This window comes from Telopea speciosissima, chromosome 6, assembly GCF_018873765.1.
Source record: "Telopea speciosissima isolate NSW1024214 ecotype Mountain lineage chromosome 6, Tspe_v1, whole genome shotgun sequence".
In the NCBI taxonomy this organism is placed as follows: domain Eukaryota; kingdom Viridiplantae; phylum Streptophyta; class Magnoliopsida; order Proteales; family Proteaceae; genus Telopea; species Telopea speciosissima.
Window position 1 is genome coordinate 66,665,164 of NC_057921.1, and position 20,019 is coordinate 66,685,182.

Consider the following 20,019-nt stretch of genomic DNA (forward strand, 5'->3'; position numbering starts at 1 on the left):
TCATTGAAAGGATCGCTATGACACCAGAGTGCAATTTCCTCCAATGCGCGGGTGAGAAATTGAATCATCCACTCAGAATCAATGGAAACCAGTCCAATCCAGCTCAGCCGGAATCCAGGCCCAATTTGGCCACCAAACAAGAAGCAGGAGGGTACTTACAAGCTGGGAACTGTACTAATCCAGACACAACGATTGAATATGTGAAGGGAACAAAGATAAACATGGAGAAATGAACAGTTAAAAAAACAGAGAAAAGAAAAATTCCCTCAAATTGTTGAAGTAAGTGAGGGAATCCCAAAACATAAAACATAGACAAGTGGGCTTGGCCAGGTTCTCCTCCCCTTGCTCATAAAGAAAGAAACCACCCAACAAATTCCATCCCTTTCTCTCACCAATTCTTATATTGTCGTCTCTCAAAAAAAAAAAAACATGGAATACTCACTATGGATTGTCCACCGTCCATTTAGGGTTAAAGTGTGTGTGGGTTTGTTTTAAAGATCAAAGCACTTGATATATTGACCCGAGATGGTTGGTCGGTAGTCGGTACTAAGCAGTGGTGACATATGGGTCCCATCCAACCAAAGGGAATGACCGGCAAAGTGGCTTTCAAAAGATTACACGGCTTTGATATCCTTGGTGATAAAGTCAATTTCATTTTCAATATGAGTGAATTTCTGTTTCCTATCCATGAATACAACAGAGGTAAAAGATAAGATCAAGACTTGGAAGTTTTAAAAGCATTTCAAACGTTACAGATACACTTTTGAACCAAGACAATTTACCATCATAATCATGTGAATTGAACTGGGCATGAGACGATGGTGATATATATACCTGAAGTTACATTCCTTCCTCCCCCCCCCCCTCTCCCCCAAAAGCTCCCTCTTTTTTCTCTCCGATTATTCATTCAACTTGCAAACGTCGATGAACTTCTGAACAGCATTATGATACTGTGTTCCCTGCAAGTAACACATGCTTAGTGCCAGTTAGCAGCAGCACCAAAAGACATCACATACCTATTAATTATAAACTCCATTTGTCTCCATTTTTGTTAGGGGAGAGAAAACAGGGTGTAAACCAAACCCCTCATCCTATCACAAGTGCTTTAGTAATTTACATCTAGGAAAGGCATCAAGGTGACCCAAATCCGTTCCAGATAGCAGCAGCTTCGCCCTCTCTTTTTTTGGGATGTTAATGCCAATTTATGGATGGTTTCGCTGACTAATTGTGTCAAGTCAAATACATAGCAGGACACATGGCTAATATGTCCAGGTGAACTGCCACCTACACCCCAAACCCAAACAACCACAACCCCCCCCCCCCAAAAAAAAAAAAAAGAAAAATAAATAAATCTCTGGTAGCTCGTATAGATTCACTCGACAACCTTCCCTTCTTGGACGACTTAAAGAGTTAACATAAGGGTGTAAGTTTGACCCACCGAGCACCTCAAAAAAATCAAGGCATGTACCGGGCTAGGGTTGAGATTTTCAAGCTCGAGGTCAGACCAGGCTGAGGCTAAGGGTTTGGTCTGAACTGAACCCAGTGCTCTAGATCAGCGATCCAATTAGTGCTCCAGCCTATTTCAGACTCATATGTAATGTACTTTGCAAACAAACAGGAGGTTTTCTTTCGTCACATGGGCTGGGACTGAATAGGAGTTCTTCATTAAGGTCTTGAGGAAAGTAAGATTCTAAAGCAGTTTTACCTTGAACTGTGGAACAAAACAAGGAAAGGAACATCAATGACAGGTGATTTAATAACAAAACATTACCTCCCAATACAATTGGTTGCAATCTGTGCACTGCCAAAACTCTAAATTCTTGTTAAACAGACAGTTTGGGATTACTTGGAATCCCTTTGCAGCTGCAATCGCTTCTTCAGTTGTTAGAGGTTTCTGAATAAACCTTCCATTGCATTTGGTGCACCTTGACATTAACTGATCCTCAGAAATATTCAATCGGAAAGTCTCAATCACCTGAAGGAAAAGTTCAATCAAAACTTGGCAGAAGCTAGTTGACATCTTCAGAATATTAACTCAAAACCCACCAACTAGAAAGTCTCTAAACAGTATGGCCATGTAATTGGAAAGATGGAAGACAGTCATTATCAGCTTGGTACTGCTATGGTACCTCTAAGCTAGTCAAGCAACAATGCATTCAGGGTCTACCAGTTCTAAATTTCCTCTTGTATTTTCCAGGACCATTAACCAAATGTTCAGTAAATTATTATAAATGAGGGTTACAGACCAGAACTATAAAGGCTTTTGACATCAATAGCATTATTTCATGCATCCAATTTCCACATAGCAACCCACACAGGGTGGAAAAATCATACTATAAGACTCTTAATAATTGCAGATGTAGAAATAGGACACTAAATTAAAAAACAAATGGGGGAGGTTTTCATGCAAGGTCATAGAAGGAGGGGCACGTTACAATGTGTCATTTAGGGGGGTTTTGGTCATTTTGACCCCGTCTTGTCCAATGGTAAAGGTCTGTGCTTAACCGTGTATGGTGCATGGCCGTGCACAAAACCTTTTGCCAAAACAAATAACAATAAAAAAATTCCTAAAGATCTAATTCTTGCAGGCAGGCTTTAGATCGAGTGTTTCTTGGGTCCAGGATTGCGTTGCATCAAATTGTCTTAACAGTTAGCAAAAGAAGCTACCCACATAGCACCATTTTGTACCTCAAGGAGCTGGTCATTCTTCAGCAGAGTCTTCACCCTGTAAACTTGATTCCTTATCAGATAGTCATGCCTCAACAGCTTGGCATCTCGGGTTAAGATCACCCTCTTTTCTTTTTGTGCCTGATCTATTAACTGCCTAAACCAACAATTAAAATAATTGCAATATCACATTTCAAATGCCACTACAGACTCCATATTCCAAAGGAGAAAAAGGATATTAAAAAAGAAGAGTCATTCAAATTATTCAGTGGAAAAGAGACGGAAAAAACACCTAGGTTCAGGCTTTTTTAAACATGGAACTGCGGCATCAATCCCCACACAACGCAAGTGCTTAGCCAAGCCTTCCACCTGGATAAGTATTTTGTCAGTCTCATGAATATAGTGTTCCAAGTCCCCCCCCCCTTTTATTTTTCTTCGGATGAATGTGAGGTTGTTTCTTCAAACTGAGCATATACTTACCATCACATCACATAAAAATTTGGGGCATCCATCACCACCCAAGGATAAATCCCATGGTGGAGGCCCCTGCCAATCACTGCTATTCTCAACCCTTCTTTCCCTGCAAGACAAATTAACTGAAGATTGTTTTTTCCCCTTCTTTTTTGAGTTTCTTGGTTTTTTGTCAGAATCCTTTAACAGTATTTTTCCTCCATATTTTTGCACTATCTTTGACAGAGATTCATCCAAAGGAATGGTCTTCCTATGTGAAGGCTTGGAAATGGATCCTACCACGGAGTAATTTCTCTGATGAATTTCAAAATATGCAGTTGCTCTGACCATATCTGAAGCTTCACCAAATTTTAGACTGAAAACATTGACACAAACATCAGGCTTCTCAAAAATTTGTTTTAGTCCAAGAATCGCAATTGGGGAGTGCAGCGGAGTAGTATCGTGCAAGGAATTGCCTGCAAAGTACCACCCAAGCCAATAAGTATCCAGCATGTGTAAAGGTATCAGGCCTCAAGTTTAACTGACTATAAGCAATAAGTATCCTTCTTTTAATACATGCTCCATCATGTTTTCATAAGAAAAAAAAAATGCTCCATGAAATGAAATATTCTATGTTCATTATTGTCGTGGTTTTTAAGTCTAGCATCATGTCCATGCACCAAGAAAGAAAGGAAAACATAAAACATAAGAACTTGGCACTGTAATAATGAGTCTTCTAGGTAAAATATGGGTTTTTTTTTTTCTTTTTGATAGAAAGAGGTAATACTAGATTGGGGCATGAATGTTTACTGATTCAAGATAGTTAATGTAACACATGAACAAAAGCAAGCCCCTACAGTGCAGAAGCATCCTCCAAGGTGGCTCCTTAGGTGCCACCACATAAGCAGGGTAGAGACCAGTGGCCAAGGAGGGAGTCTTGGGGTTCCATTCAGCGGAGAAGGGCAAAATTACATCAGTCAAAGGGTCTGATTAGTTACGGGATTTTTCTCAATTAATTTTTATTACTTATTTGAGGGTTTTTCTTTTTTGGGGGGTAGGGGATGGGATTTAGTTATGGCTTCTTTTGTAAGTGGGCATTGTTACATGGCCCATAACGGGTTTTACTTGTCTTTGAAGAGAGAATTCATAAGGTTTTTTTAAGGAATTGGTTTTCCATTCTAATAGGTCTCCCAACCCTCCTACGATAGGTAGCTGTAGGTGGTAAACAGCCATGAAGAGGAATTTTATTTGATTTTGAGTTTGAGAATTAGTTCTTCACTCTCTAAGGCCTCAGCTTCTACTTTCGCTGCTATCTTGCTGGGTAAGCTACTGGATTATTTCTGCTTGTATTCTCTGCAATTTACCCTACATTTCCTGCTCTGATTTTCTCTTTGGCTGAATCACTCCTGTAAGGATCTTAAATTGTATATTTAAGCCAACGAGTTTGAACTGAAGAATTAGTGTTGTTGCTGGTATCAGTTGAGTTTCAGAATTAGAAACCTCGTTCTCTCCTTTGGCAGTACCATGGATTTGAAACTCAGGCATTCAACACTACCAAACTGGATCTGTTTCCTCTGAGAATTTTATCGTCTCATAAGTCATAACCACTGTACACAACTTCAGGCCCCGTTTGTTTCAACAGGAGAGAGAGAGCATCAAATATCACAAAGGATGAGAAATAACTCTCACCAGTCCATACCAATAGAAAAAAATCAGAAACTCTGTAGAAGAATAGTAGATATTCTTATAACAGAGGAATCATAGAAAATCAGTTTTTACTTACTAATGGGAGAAAGAACCTTATATTTTTTATCGTAAGGACTCCAATACTTTTTGATAAGCTTAAAAATAAATATATAAATGAAACCATAATCAGTACCAAAATATTCCCCCCCCCCCCCCCCCCCCAAATAACCAAAGTTTCTTTCAATAAATTTAGAGGTCACAGATGCCCCCCTTTGCTCATAAAAATTACATATGATACCCAGCCCCCAAAGCAATTACCATATAGCTCCTTCACTTTCAAAACTTTCCCAATTTGTTGCTTTGCTGAATGGATTTCCAGTGGTTCTTTCTGCAATCATGAGGTGGACTAAAGCACTTCCTATGTGGAGATATGTAAGGATTGGATATTTCCTTTGGCTGTGGTCCAGGTCAGTAGTTAAGATCTTCATACTGGCCCTATATCATCCTAGCTTGATGTTGGACCTGACACCCGTGATACTGTTCTTGTGACCTTAACTCTTGAAAAAGGTACTAACTAATTTCAGATTGATGTAGCTATAGCACAATCTTGTATTATTCATAGATAAATTGGCTTTTTTTTTTCAAAAAAAAATAACATACATAAATCTCTATCCAATCATAAGGAAGCAACTAAAATTTGAGTACTTTACTCATTATCTAGAAGTAACCAAGTAACATGTTTTGTTAAAGAAATTTAGTCATAAGGTTTACTTGGCAGCTAAATTAGCAAATGCAATAAGACAAATAATGATATACAAGAATGGAAGAGTCACTCCAGAAAGGATAACAAACAATGAAGGCAATGTCCCATAAATATTGATGGTCAAACCATAACATATTAGGGGAGCTCATAAGGCGTGGTCATTGGCATTCCTTGGCTTTCATTTGACTGAGACATTCACGGAATCAGCCAAAGAGCAAGCTTGCCCAATTCCCAAGAGGATGTGAAAACCTTGATAAACTCCTCAACTCCACCACATGCACCCAATCAAGCTAGAGCATTCCTAATCCAAAATCGGTAACCAAAATTCTCTAATATAAGCTAGTCTCAGACCATAGTGAAGGAATATCAACAGCGCCAGAAGAGGCAACCTCACCCACTGGACCTCAGGAGGCAAGCATTGCAGCATCATTGTCCTTGACTATTCCTCACACTCCAGATGGATTCAATTTCCCAACAAAGCATCCCACAAAGGATTCTCAAATAGAGTAAAATGTTATGAGCAACGCTAGATTTCACAAGCAAAATAAATCCTCTATGCAATTCTATTGTGTAATAAAATATTCCATGACCAATCTGTCAAATAAAGTAATCTTGCAGTTCTTCATGTTCGGTGTTCTGTCTAACATGTTATTATCCTATACAAGAATAAAAACCTCAAAGAAATAATCAAAATCATAAAGCATTGCACAAGACAAACCTTCTTTGTCAATCTTGCCTTGAAAGACTGAAAATATTTTCAATAGGCAGTGTGCATCTGCGGCTGCATATAATTTCTGCTCTTCTGTAAGAGGACGGTGTGACCAGTCACTACATTGGAGTTCCTGGAGGAACAGTATCTAAATCAAAACTGCCACAATGTAATTTTTTCATGAAAATTCTCAACCCATTCTACATCAAAAGGCCCCAAAAAAACAGAATAATGAACCCTCCCTCAAATTTAGACAAAGTATAAGGATAAATGGTAAATGCTAACGTCCACTAAGGTAGGTGAGCTTGGTGCTAAACAGCATCCTCCAAAGGGGAATGATACATGTTAAAAGCAAAGGAAAACAAAAGGAAGCTTAATGCATCATGCAGCATGCATCCATGCATGGGTACTTGATCAATAAAGGAGTAGGGTACTAACAAAACAATCTTTCATTAGGCTGTACATTGACCAAACTATCCCTTACATGGAAGCATGATTGATGAGTGCATCACTCATTGGGATACAGAGCTACTGCCATCCTGCATACCCAGCGGATGGTAAAGAAACTTCAGTGAGTCAAACACAAACAAGATATTTAAAGGGAAAAATGACCTCATGAGCATGAAGATGTGAAACATTGCACCCCTCCCTAGTCCCTCCCTTCCGCACCCTCATTAGCATATATAATATAATTTGGCACCTCCTAAATGTAAAGCATTCCAATGGGGAGTTAGTCTCAAGAGTGTGAGCATTTATTCAGTGCTGTGAGGGAGAAGGAATGTAGGAGCCTCCTCATTCTATATGTTTGCCAGATGTGATTTGTTGATGATGAGTCAGTCATCAATTTGAACACATTGTGCCTTTGGCACTGTGGTCCCATTTCCTTGGTTTAGTTGAAATATGCTAGGAGTCAAAAAGAACTAATGGCAAACTGGATGAAAGGCAATATATGCATGTAACTGTAAACACGCTTAAATCATCAAACTGCACAAGCAAAGGCTGCCAGTGACCATACCTTCGAAAGAGAAATTCCAAGGACTTCTTCGCATATGGTTGACAAGCTTTTTGTCTCCTTGGAAAGTTTTCTTCCCGGTTGCTTGCGCTGAAGATGATCATAAATGCTCGTAATATCCAGAAAGGGTTCAATCTGCCCGGTTAAAAAGAAACATAAGAACTTAACGAGTATAGAGGATTCCAGCTTGCTGCTTCTTGTCTATTACAGTTGCTTTTTTTGGGGGGGGGGGGGGAGATACTGGGTTGGAAAAACCGTGTTTACCCACTAATTTCAATTGAAAATTTTCCGCCATATCCGGAAAATGTAAGATGCCAGTTGAGTAGTTAGTGCCTACTGGCTACAATTGTCCATAGCTGATCAAACAAATGGTTAAGAACAACCAGTACTTAACTACTACCGTTAATTGAATTTTCCATTCTCAAGAGAAGTGGAAGAACGCACGCAGCTTGTTAGTCAATGTGTATCAATCTATCATAGTTGATCAGAACATGGAAGGGTTTCACTCAACACAGAAAAAATAAGAATACACGAAAGCAAGGAGAGAGAGAGGAGTAAAATATGAAGAAATACCCTATCGAAGCCGGGAGCGCAACCTTGAGAATGGAAGGTGGAAGACAAGTAGATCAAATCCTGTTTGAACCGAAATCCTAGTTTCAGAATATCCGGTGAAACGAACATGTCCCTCAAGAGCTCCCAAATTGAAGGCAGAGGAACCGCCAAGAGGTCGAGCAGAAACACCAATAAATCGTTGTCCTCCACCTCCTCGTCGCCGTCACCGTGGCCATCAACGTCGCTGGGTGTACAATCGATCCGGCAAGCGATTTGAAGGAGCGAAACGAAGGGGTAAGATGATTGCTGCGAGCGATGGGGCTTCCATTCTGCGTCAAGGCCGACCACTGAAGAACGATTCATCGCCCATTCCAGGCGGGAAAATTCGGCCGAATCAGTCGACGACACAAATTGGATATTGAGAGGTTTTAGTTCTTTCGGATCCATCGGTACCACACATTCACCGATTACACTTCTTGTCTAAAATCTCACGAAGCCATTATTGGGTTAATTCCGTTAATTGGGACTTGGGGAGTATAATGTAGCGTGCCGCAGGTAGTAAAGCCGTAGCATACGCGCTGCAATTTAGCGGGTAAAGCAAATAGAAACCGCCGCTTTAATCCAATGTAGTGAATTCTAATCTGAATAGACCTGAAATCGTTAGAAGTGAGCTTAGAAGCCCATATCCTGGCTAATTCAGGAAATTTTGTTGTTGTGTAATAAATTTGATAGTGTTAGTTTTAGATTTGTTCCCCGTTCTAAGTAACGGTGAAGCCCATAGAATTTGGCTCGTCTCTAGAGAGCCCACCACGCCCAAGAGTGCGCCGAGATGTGTACAGCACAGTTCAGCCGTTGGATGCTCCTTGGCAGCACCCTGGGTGCTGGGCTCCCTGGAGACGATCCTGATCCAAGCCCATATCGTGGCTAAAGGTTCTATGGTTCATCTGCTTAAGGTTTGATGGATTGATCCACCTTCTTTCATTGTTAACCCTGCCTATTTTAAAAAACAGGAAAATTTTTATTAGGTTTTTTAAATAAATTTTGCTTGGTGGAGGCGTTTCTCCCCTTTCTTTGATCCAAAAAAAAAAAAACACTTAGAATCCCTAGAAGTTAGAATCAAATGGAAGTCTAGACAAGAAAAGAAAAAGCAAAAACTATGACGACATAATGATTGATTTATATGTTTATCTCTCTTTTCAAATTCAATTTTTTTTTGTAATATTTTTTTTCTTGATTTTCAAACATGGCCTAAAAGCATTAATTTTTAGAATTCCAATATGTAGGGATCTCGTTACAAGAGATATGTTTAATTGATTTTTTAGGCTCAACGAATTCTTATTCAAATAGGGTGATTCACCCCCCTGACCCACATTGTATGCTAAGCCTAAAATCGAGATGCCCTTAATTTCTTTTGTTTTTTGTACAACATAATAATAATAATAATAATAATATTATTATTATTATTGGTTAGGAGGGGGAGGGGGGTTAGGAGGTGTGGATGTGAAAGATGGTTCCAACCCTAAGAGGTGTGTTCTTAAGGATTGTAGTTTGTCTTAACCCTTGGTGAAGAGATAAAAGCACCATCAGCTATGATAAAGAAAAAAAGAAAATTTCCTCAATCTAACAAAAATACATTGAAGACCTCTCTCTCTCTCTCTCCCAAAGGAAATGAAACAAAAGTGTGCTATCTTAAGGGTCTTATCGTAAAAACTCAATAAAGAAGCATACCATTAATATATTTGAAAAGTATGTAGCCCGGCCTCTTCTTAATGGTAAACTGGTTATTTTCAAATACCCAAGGAGATGGAGAGGTGAAAGTTTTTTAATTTGATAGAAGAATTAAAAAATAAGGTTCGCAAAGAAAAAATTGAATCAATATACGACAAGTATAGGAGAATGATAGTAATGAATCCAATACTATATTGTTCTTCATAAGTGAGACTTTGGATGGATAAGGGTTGACCCGGTGACCAAAATAGCTGGATTAAGGGGCCTTAGCTGTTACAATGGTGGGTTTTTTTTTTTTGATAGGAGCAATTCATTAACGGGGGAACAAAGTTCCAGAAGCATATGCAAGCAACAAAGGGGAAATAGAGGGGGGTGGGGATGAGAACCAGGATACAGAGTGTTGGAGGTCAGCTGCCATAGAGGCGAGCGAATCAGCCACATTGTTGGCCTGGAGAAAAACATGTGAAAATTGAATACTATCAAAAAAAGGCACGAGAAAGAAGCAATCACAAAGGGTAGTAGCTATCCTCCATGGCACCAAGGTCGAGAGCTCTTTGAAGAGATTAATTAGAAGGAGATTATCGCTCTCAATGATGATACTCTTCAGGTTGTTAGAGAGAGCAATAGCCATCGCCTTCCTAGCCACGAGAGCCTCTACTACTAACGCATGATTCCATCCAATACCTTCAGAAAAACCACAGACAAACCTCGAGTGAGTGTCCCTGCAGACTCCACCGATACCTGCATTCCCCGGATTCCCTTTGCTGGCACCGTCTATGTTGAATTTAAACAAGGGTATAGGGGGGCGAGACCAAGCAAACAGCCTTGGGGGACGTGATATGTGGAAGTGGAAATTCTGAGTCACCTCCTTGGCCGCTGTAATAGCTGTTACAATGGTGGCAGGCACTTATGGTATTGATCAGTAGTGACATCATAATCAGATACTGATCCAATGAACCTTAGCTCTTGCTCAACATCAAGGGTGATCCATGCCTGTTAATCCTGGAATCCACTATACCTGGCACCTTGGGATTTTGGGGAATTTTTATCACCTCCAATTCGCTGTCCGTTCCAATTCCCTCCAATCCCTCACATAGGAGCAGAAATGACCACCCTACCCCACCTTGGTCAGTGTGTTCGGGCAGGGGATAAGGTGGTCATTTTCGCTCTTATGTGAGGAATTGGAGGGAATTGGAGCAGACAGAAATTGGAGGTGATAACGATTCGGGTTTTGAGGCCAAAACCACCACAAATGGAGTCAAATTATTTCTTTTAGTTTTGATAAGATTCTAGCGTTGTCATCATTATCCCCTCCAATTCGTTGCTCCCTCCAATTCCTCACATGGGACGGAAATAATCACCCTACCTCCTACCCAAAAACACTGCCCAAGATGGGTTCACTCCCCCCTATTAGAGGAATTGGAGGTGATAATTATTCCTACTTTCTTGGCACCACATAAACTATATTGTAGAAACTTTCCTCCATCAATTACCACTATCAGTTTTGGTTCGGGTTGAGTCGATTTCGGTGTGAAATTTTTTGTTTTCTATATAAGGATTAAACAAATCAGATCAACCGGAATGGGGATCAACCTCAACTAATTCCGATCCAATCCTAATTCTTGAAACCCTGATTGAATGTGAATCCACTGACTCACCACCTAAGACTTAAAGTAAATCATTTTGGCTTTTCTCCTTGTCCATCTATATATGAGTGGCCGCCAAAGAAGAAGCCAAACCGACTTATTAAGCGTAGCTAAGCTAATATGCGCCGGAGAAAGCGGAGATTAAGGACTGGAAATCCTTGTGTTAGTGGTTCGAATCCACTTCTAAGCAAGCGAAGGGCGCTCTTCAGGGTTCAGGTAACCAAGAGCAAACCAGATTTCAAAATTCAAGTGAAAGAGGGGTTGGAGGCAGATTTTATAAAAGCGGTTGCATAAACTATAGTTATTGCCTCGAGAGGGTGACGTGTGGTTAATCCTTTTGACGATCCTACTTTTGATGTCATTCCTACCTCTCCCTCCCAATTGAATATCTCAACTATTCTGTCTCCAATTCCAGGATTCGAGGTCTATGGAGATTCATCGACTGTCATTTGCCAAATGCAAGGAAAGTGGAAGACCATAGGATCCCAAGAATCACAGGTGCCTAGCTCGATAGAAGTTGGATACCATCTCCCCATGTAGTGAATGCCTTATACATGGCACCATTTTTTTCCACATGCTTGCCTTATAATAAATTTTGGCACGAGATTGGAAGGGTCACATATGAATTTAAATTTTTTGAATATTTTATCATAAGCTCCCCTCTCCTCCCCCCTCCCCCCCCCCCCACAAGAGAACAATGTGGAGATGACAAACAAAATGGAAAGTTCTAGGCCACCAAATGTGATGTCTCATGTTTGTGACATATACAGCTCAATTTTTAATTCAACTTAGTTTAATTCTAGCTAAATAGGATCGGCTACATAGATCCTATTCCTCCAATGAGCTCTATTCAAAGTCAATGATACACAGGGAGTTCAAATTAGTAAATTTGCTATGATGTTTCTTTATTTCATTGCTTTGAAGAACCCATCATTCAATATTGTCCAAAGAAAGATTTATGACAATTTAGATGATTTTTCGTCTTAGAATATTTCAAAACTCAAATTGAAGTCTTGACGCATTTAAATTAGAAGTTGGAGTGTTTGACAATATCTTCAAATAGATATAGGGATTCGGGTCCTTTGTAGCGTGACACAGTGTGTCGCGCTACAGAGGAGCCCAACACGTAGTATATATGGTTTTTTTATGCAAATATTGATAAATAGGAATGCTTCCTCAATTTTGTAGACAGGGGTCCATGGTCCATTATTGCCAGATGAAAGCATGAAACACGAGATGAACAGGTTTTCGTTGAGAATAAGTACATGCATGTATTTATATGCTTAAGTACACATACATATTGTCCGATGATGCCAGATTGAGAAATTACACCAATGAGAGGGCAGGAGATGAATTCATTCAATAGAAGTTCCACATTTTGTCTTAAAAGAAAAAAGTGTCAATGTGATGCTCATTATGTCAGAGGGCATGGGAAGAAATCCCCAATCTTCCGTCATGGGGATCTTTTTCCCTTTCTTTTTTTAGTTATAAAGAAAGTTTCTCCTTTTGGGTTTGTTAATTAAATGGGTTAAAGCGTTAAGCCATCTTATATCAATAGATGTTTGATATCATTAAGCACTCTGGAATCTCGAGATAAACGATGGAAGGTAGGTCTTCACACATTGGATGAAGATTTCATAATCTTTCTTATGGACTTCTAGATTTGAATTAAACATCAAGAATCAAATTGGGTTTGGCCAAATCATGACCATACTAAACTAAAATGAAAAATAGTTTAGTAATCTTATAAACTTTACTTAAATACACATTAGGGAAAAAATGAGTGTTAGCTGTTAACCACAAATCTAAGCAGCTATGGGCTCATCAGAAAGAAAGAAAAAGTCATGTACATAAAATAAAAGAGTAGTTAACTATTACATAAGACCCTAATTTAATTAGAATGTAGGTGACCTATTTGGTCCAACCTAATTAGAATCAAAATTAATATGAAAATAAATAACAAATATATTTGTTTTTTACAATAAAACAAGATACTAATCAGTATTTTAATGGGTAAAGTACACATACCCCCTAGAATGCACCCAATATTCCTCGTACCCCTCTAAGCGGTTCAATATTCCACGTACCACCCCTGCTTTACACCCCAAATGCCATTTAAGTCCACACTAGGTATTAAATATTATAAAATGATCAAACTACTCTTTTTTCTATTTTTTCAAAAATTTGAAAAAACCTAATTACCTTATTTGCAAAAATTTAAAAAGATTAAAATGCCCTCATCTCCCCCAAATCATCACCTTCTTTTACATACCCACCACCAACACCATTGCCACCAGAACCGCTGCCACTATTCTTAGAGAGCTAATGTACGCTACGTAAATCGTACTTTGAAATCTCCCGAATAAATAAATTTTTTTAAAAAAAAAAAAACAGCTTTGGACGAACAAGTTCAGAATTTTAGAAAGGAATCCCACGGAATCGGAAACTGTGAAACGGGGAAAGGAGGAAGAAAAGGGCACCCGATTGATCAGGGAAAATATGCAGAAAGGGATTAGAATTGGACGATTGTTGTCTCTAGTGATTTGTTTTCTCGGAGTAACAGATCTCTCGTTTTCTCCTTCGTCTTTTGATAGAGATTTTTGCTGGATTTCTTCCTTTTCAATTTCACTTTACATATCTATTTTGATTTAAAGCGAAAATAATGAAATTGAAGTTACATTGGCTGCATATACAGGAGAGAGATGATTCCAGATCCGAAACCCTAGAACAGAAACCAAACGAAAGGATTGTTGGAAAGCTGACAGAGAGCAGAATCGTAGAAAGATCAGAAAGGGAAAAGAGGAGGAAAAACGGCAATTCTAAATCAGAGTAGCTGAATACTTGTATTTGAAGATCAAAAGAAAAAAAATCAGTAACAGGGTTGAACAAAAAGGAAAAGGGGTTGGGTGGGAAATGCAGATGAGGGAATGGGGTTAATTTTTTTTTCATTTTTCGTGTTTCACAGGGCTCTCAGTGAGTCAATGCATTGACTAGGTCTTTGTGAATTGTGGAAAAGGGACACATTGGGGGTGGGGGGGTGGGGGAGGAAAAAACAAGATGTGGTAACTGACGGTTCCATTGAAGACTGAATTATTAGTGAGGGTAGGGTTCTATATTGTCCTTTTGGTGACCAGAACTCGGCAATATGAAATGAGTTGTGATCTGCAAATTTTGATTGGAGTTCAGAGTACTTTACAGATTCCTCTGCTTTGTTGTTAGTTCGTTCGTTGATGGTGGTGGTGGTGGTGGTGGGTATGTAAAAAGAGATGATGATTTGGGGAAGATGAGCCATTTTAGTATTTTCAAAATTTAGCAATTAGGTCTTTTCAAAATTTAGAAAAGATAGAAGAAAGGGTAGTTTGGTCATTTTATAGCATTTAATACTTGGTGTGAACTTAAATGGCATTTGGGGTGTAAAACAAGGGTAGTGCGTGGAATATTGAGCCACGTGGAATATTGAGCCGCTTAGAGGGTACAAGAAATATTGGGTACATTCTAGGAGGTACGTATACTTTACCCTATTTTAATGGAAAATGAAATTTAGGTAAGATAGAACTCTCATGAGATTGATAAGGTTTTTTATTAGGACTTGGCAGGCAAGAAAGGAGCAGAGATTTTCTATCTTGTTATTGTTGACTTATGTGGATGGTGATGAAGGGTTGGAGATTGGGGTTGATGTAATTAAGGGAAAAGCTAGGAACGCCACCCAGTCGCGCAGCGTGGCGTACATGTATCTGCACCTAGACATAGCCGCCTACAAAATGACTGATGAACCCTTGGTCTTTTCTATCTTTCCAAAGGGGTGCACCGATTATTTCACGTACAACTGTGTTTGGCGCTGATACACATGTCCACCGTGCTGCGCGACCGACCGGCATCTTTCTCCCTAATTATAGACGTAGATAGATGCATAAGCCCCAGCCAAGTTTACCATATTCACTACTCAGAATTTAAAGACTCTTTAAGCTGCATGGAACCAACATTTATGCTTATCTTCATTCCTCTGTTTCAATCAACTTGTATGACTTCTCTTAAATGTTAAAGATGACTCCAGCCTTACACTGGCTGGAGGAATGGACAAGCACTCCCTCAATCCACTGATGCCATACACCAAAAAGCTGTGAATTCACTTGGGATCACCAAATGTAGGTCAAAATTTCCATCCTTCCCATTCCTATCATCTACATTATTCATGCTTAATAGAGGTCATAATATTAGTTTCTGAATCCTGGTTTCCCTTTTCTCTGGATTTTGTATTAGGAAAATTGCTTAACTTTGTCAAAATCTCTTTGGTCTAATTGGGTCAGTAAAAAAAAGTCCAATAGAAAGAGATCATTAATCTACTTTTTCTTTTGTTGGCAAGGAAACAGGTTTATTTTTTTAGTACAACTTGTTGTACGAAAGTGGTGAACTGGGAAACTGTAACTTTCATATATTATTCTCAAAAGTTATTTAAGACAAAGATTAAAAAAAAGGTTTCAATATAAATTGAAAATGATTTATCATTATGAGTTGTGAAATGATTGGATTGATCCTAGTTCAGAATCAAATGCGTACTCCTAAAAGGATAAAAAAGTAAAATTATAATTTTTTTTACCAACTTTGGTTACAATAAGATTATAGTTTTATTTTCTCTTCTCTATTGATAGTTAAGCTTCAACAACAATTAAACTGATTGTGAGGTGTTGGTTCTTGTATCATGTTTAGATTCTCTTATTTTTGTTAGAAAACCCAATAATGGTTGTTGATGATTGATCCCCCCCCCCCCCCAATCCTACATAGAGTCTAGATCACCTACCTATATATGTACATTTCCCGAATGGTTAGATGAGGACATGATTTTATTCCATAAATATCCTTTCATACACTCTTAATGATAGTATACAAAGATATTTATAAAAAAAAAAAAAAAAGACATGTCTCATTACCTAGCATACACATATAAGTAGGTGATTCAAAGCGCCCCCCCCCCCCCCACCAACACCCCAAAGGTCAAAACAATAGGGAGAGATTGGGAGTTGAGACATCGTAACCTCGAGAGCAACTCAGATTCACGTATGAGAATCATTCTCGTACTGCCTGAGTCGTAGAAATTAAATTCACTCATTCTTGGATTCCATTTGTGCAGCTCAGGTGGTACCAAAATGGTTCTCGTACGAGAACCTGATCCAACCTCCATAAACTCATTCATTCAAGGATAAGCTAAAATTCCATCCTCCCAATGGTGACCATGTTCTTCTTGATAGTAATGGTTTTGCATAACAGCTTGGACTTTGGAGGAAGGAGGTTTGGGGGTGAGGGGTGAGGGGTGAGGGGTGAGGGGTGGGGGGTGGGGGGGGAGGAACAGATCCTCTATGGTGCAGTTATCTGAGCGGTCATAGCAGTGCAGACACAATGAGGCGCACAATGACCACCTTATCCTTACTCGGGTAAGACGATAAATGCATGCCTCACATGATCTGTACCGCTATGACCGCTAGGGCAGCTGGCCTGTAGAAGATCTGGATCAGGTGGGGAGGGGGGGGAAGGAGGGAAAGGAGAATGCTGAACGCCCATACGCTGGTCTTGTCGTTGAATGGGAGTATGTAATAGACAAAACAAGAGTCGTGAGTGAGACGTGACAGTCGACGCCTTTCGGCATCTCCCTTCCTCTATTGGTCTATCCCGACCGTTGACTGATTTCTCATCACACGGTTCCCACTATCTTTCTCGCTCCTCCACAGTAAATGAAGGTTGTCATTTGTTTTCACCAGAAGAAAAAAAAAAAAAAGGTTGTCATTTATTAATGAGTTTTATGCGGGACCAAATTATTGTTACTCTTGAAGTCTTCTCTTCAATGATTTTGTCTCACTCTCTTTATAACTGAAGAAGTTATAAGAAAGGCAAACAAAGGAGACTCGTCATAGGAAGGATGATTTCCCTTAGAATTCACGTCTGGTAAAAGGGTTTTTTTTTTTTTTTTTTTAAAAGAAAAAAAAGTTATTCATTCATACGCGTTTAATGCCAAACAAGAAAAAACACTGTACATAAAATAGATCGAGGACATAATAATTAAATACAAGGTATGTATATACGGTATTCAAAATCAAAGAATGAAAATTGACCTGATCTCGCACATGCCATTGACTGAATCATCTAGACTAGGGGTTGGTTCACAAACACTTCTCTAGAGAACATGCTGTAAACATAGCTAAGATTAAACGCATGCTCACACGTGCCAATAAAAGGGTCCTTATACGTGTCGAATAGAACAATTCCACACGGCGCACGCATACCAACACACTACCACAACCTACTTTCAAACAGACTTATCAGATAGGCAAAGGTCTGGTGGATCGACGAGTGGAGTTTCGATTGACAGCAAAAAAAGACCACCAGAATCACTGTCACAGCCTACTCTCAAACAGATCTACAAGAATTCGCTGGAACGTCTGCTAAAAGTTATTAACCAGTAATAGACTATGGTCCTAACAATGGAAACCGAAATCGATTTCTTGATAAAATTTGTAAGCGTCGTTAACTCTAATGCATCTGTGGGTATGCTTATGGGGAGTTTCTAATAAGCTAGCTTTTGGGATTAAAATGAGTCCTTCAGATGTCACTACGCTTGATGAAAAGTAATACTTCACTATTTGTCATTTGATAGCACATGAGCTAGTCTATATGATAGATGAACGTTACGAACTTACAACCATTTCAATGGTCAAATTTTAACAAAAAATAAGTAAGATAAGTGATTTAAATTCTAATTCAAACTTTTAGTAAAATTATACAAAAAAAACATTACATTGAAATGAATAAAAACATAAAAAAACAATATCTTTTGGCATTTTAGTCATTTCTTAACTCATTTTGAGCTGGAATTCAAACCAATGAGATGCAAGACTTATTCATAAACTATCATGTGGCAAACAGTGAAAACATTATACTTCAGTAGACATACTAACATCTAGATTTTCCATAATTTTTATTAGAAACATGATTTTAAACTTGAGAAGCTCTGAAATCCCTAAAGTAGAATCCAATCAATCAAGTTTACACAAATTGATATCAATGTAAATTTAAAAATCATCACTTTTTGGCCGATACTCTCAATCCATCGATAGCTTAATCCATGAACCCAATAAACTTACCCAAAATATGCCCCGAGTAGGTTTTGAGCCCATGAGATGGTTGTATGGCCTAGTATTGTCCTTTACGGCTCTATCTAACCTAGCTCGATCCCGATTTGTATTAGCTCAACCAATCCTCATATGTAAATTGGGGCTAGAGCATGTTTTGGCCGATTTTAATCGATTTCTCACTAGTTATGACCAACTTCAATCTCATTCAAATGGAAAATTAGCCGGACCAATCCAGATTGCGATTCTGGATTTTTAAACTCGAGTAGCATCTCAAGAAATTCAATTTGGATCCTCTACTGTCGAGCTGCCCAACCTAGGGGTAAAGTGATCATTGTACGCCTCACTATATCTGGACAGCACGACCCTGCTGAGGAACCCGGCAGTAGAGGATCTGAATCCCCATAAATTTGTTTTAAGATTCAAACTCCTTAAACAGATGAATTAGTGATGGTTTTTATGAACCAAAAAAAAAAAAACAAAAAGATCTAGTGATGGTTCAACGACTGCCGAGTGCCGACTTCAACCAAAGAAAACGACTGCCGTCGAAATGGAAACTCAAAGAATCACGATTAGAAAGTCATAGTCAAACCTATTGACTGTTGACCCAATGATGGGTATTGAAAAAGACAAAAAAATAATAATAACGGTTAACGAACCTAACAACTAACCATGAAACCCCCCGTTTACTTTTCCGTTTAATGCGTCGATTCTTCCAGTTACAAGAATACCCTCGTTGCGTACCTTCTCTGTTTTTTTTTTTTTATGAGAAACTGTTACACATTCATAAGTCCCTAACAATTACTCGACATGTGTTTTCTCAAGCACTAGAGCATACCAATGAGGTGGAAAAAAAATCGTATGTTAAAGGGTAATAAGGTTATTTCATGTGAAGGGGAGAGATAGGCATTGAGGTGTTCGTTGACCATCGGCTTAGAAAATCTTTCCTGTTAAATAACATAATCTTTTTTTTTTTTTTTTTTTTGATAGGAGTTAAATACCATAATCAATAGAGGGAAAAAAAGTATTTTTTGTTTTCAATAGGAAAGAGTTCTTTGTGGGAGAGTTAGTTCATTAGTACTATTCATGGGGGTGGAGCGATCATTTTTCCCCAATTGTGTTTGAGCATACATTCCCCCCATAATGAACTTTCATCATTTTTTTATTTAGGAAATGGCCTATAGAATTAATCACTCCTATGGGAGATCTCTTGTGGATGCCTTAGCACTTCTATTAGCCATTTGATAGGTTTTTTTTTTTTTTTTTTTTGGGGGGGTGGGGAGGTGCATCACTCTTTAATCATGTGGTAAGGTGTTATACCATATTATATTATTGAACAAATCAATTTATTGTTAGTGGTAGCACTGATAGGCATCTAGTTTCATATGGTGCTAATTCATCCAATGGATGAAATTTATGCATGAACATGAGATCCACAAAGGCTATATTCGTTGGGAGAAAAATGGAGACGAAATGAAAGAAAAAGAAGAGGTATAATGACACAAGGATTTAATTCGGATTTTAATCTTCTTCAATTCTTAAAAGTGTGTAATGCGACAATGCTAAGTGGAGATGTCGATACCTGGCAACTCAGACATCCAACGGTCAGCACTGTACATTTAAGAAATGGAGAGGATTATTTTCCATTTAATTCTCCTCGAGTCAGGAATTTCGTCATTGATGAT

The 20,019-nt window shown here is 38.7% G+C and overlaps 1 protein-coding gene across 1 annotated transcript; it reads right to left on the bottom strand.

Moving 5' to 3' along the window:
- Positions 1-892: 892 nt before the first annotated feature.
- Positions 893-8,311, bottom strand: LOC122665318. Its single transcript, XM_043861433.1, has 8 exons — positions 7,861-8,311; positions 7,291-7,422; positions 6,285-6,408; positions 3,148-3,593; positions 2,960-3,036; positions 2,689-2,824; positions 1,772-1,975; positions 893-959 (listed from the first exon to the last, which is right to left on the bottom strand). Exons 1-8 carry the CDS (start codon positions 8,284-8,286, stop codon positions 900-902), a joined length of 1,605 nt encoding a protein of 534 aa, XP_043717368.1. The 5' UTR covers positions 8,287-8,311; the 3' UTR covers positions 893-899.
- Positions 8,312-20,019: the final 11,708 nt, after the last annotated feature.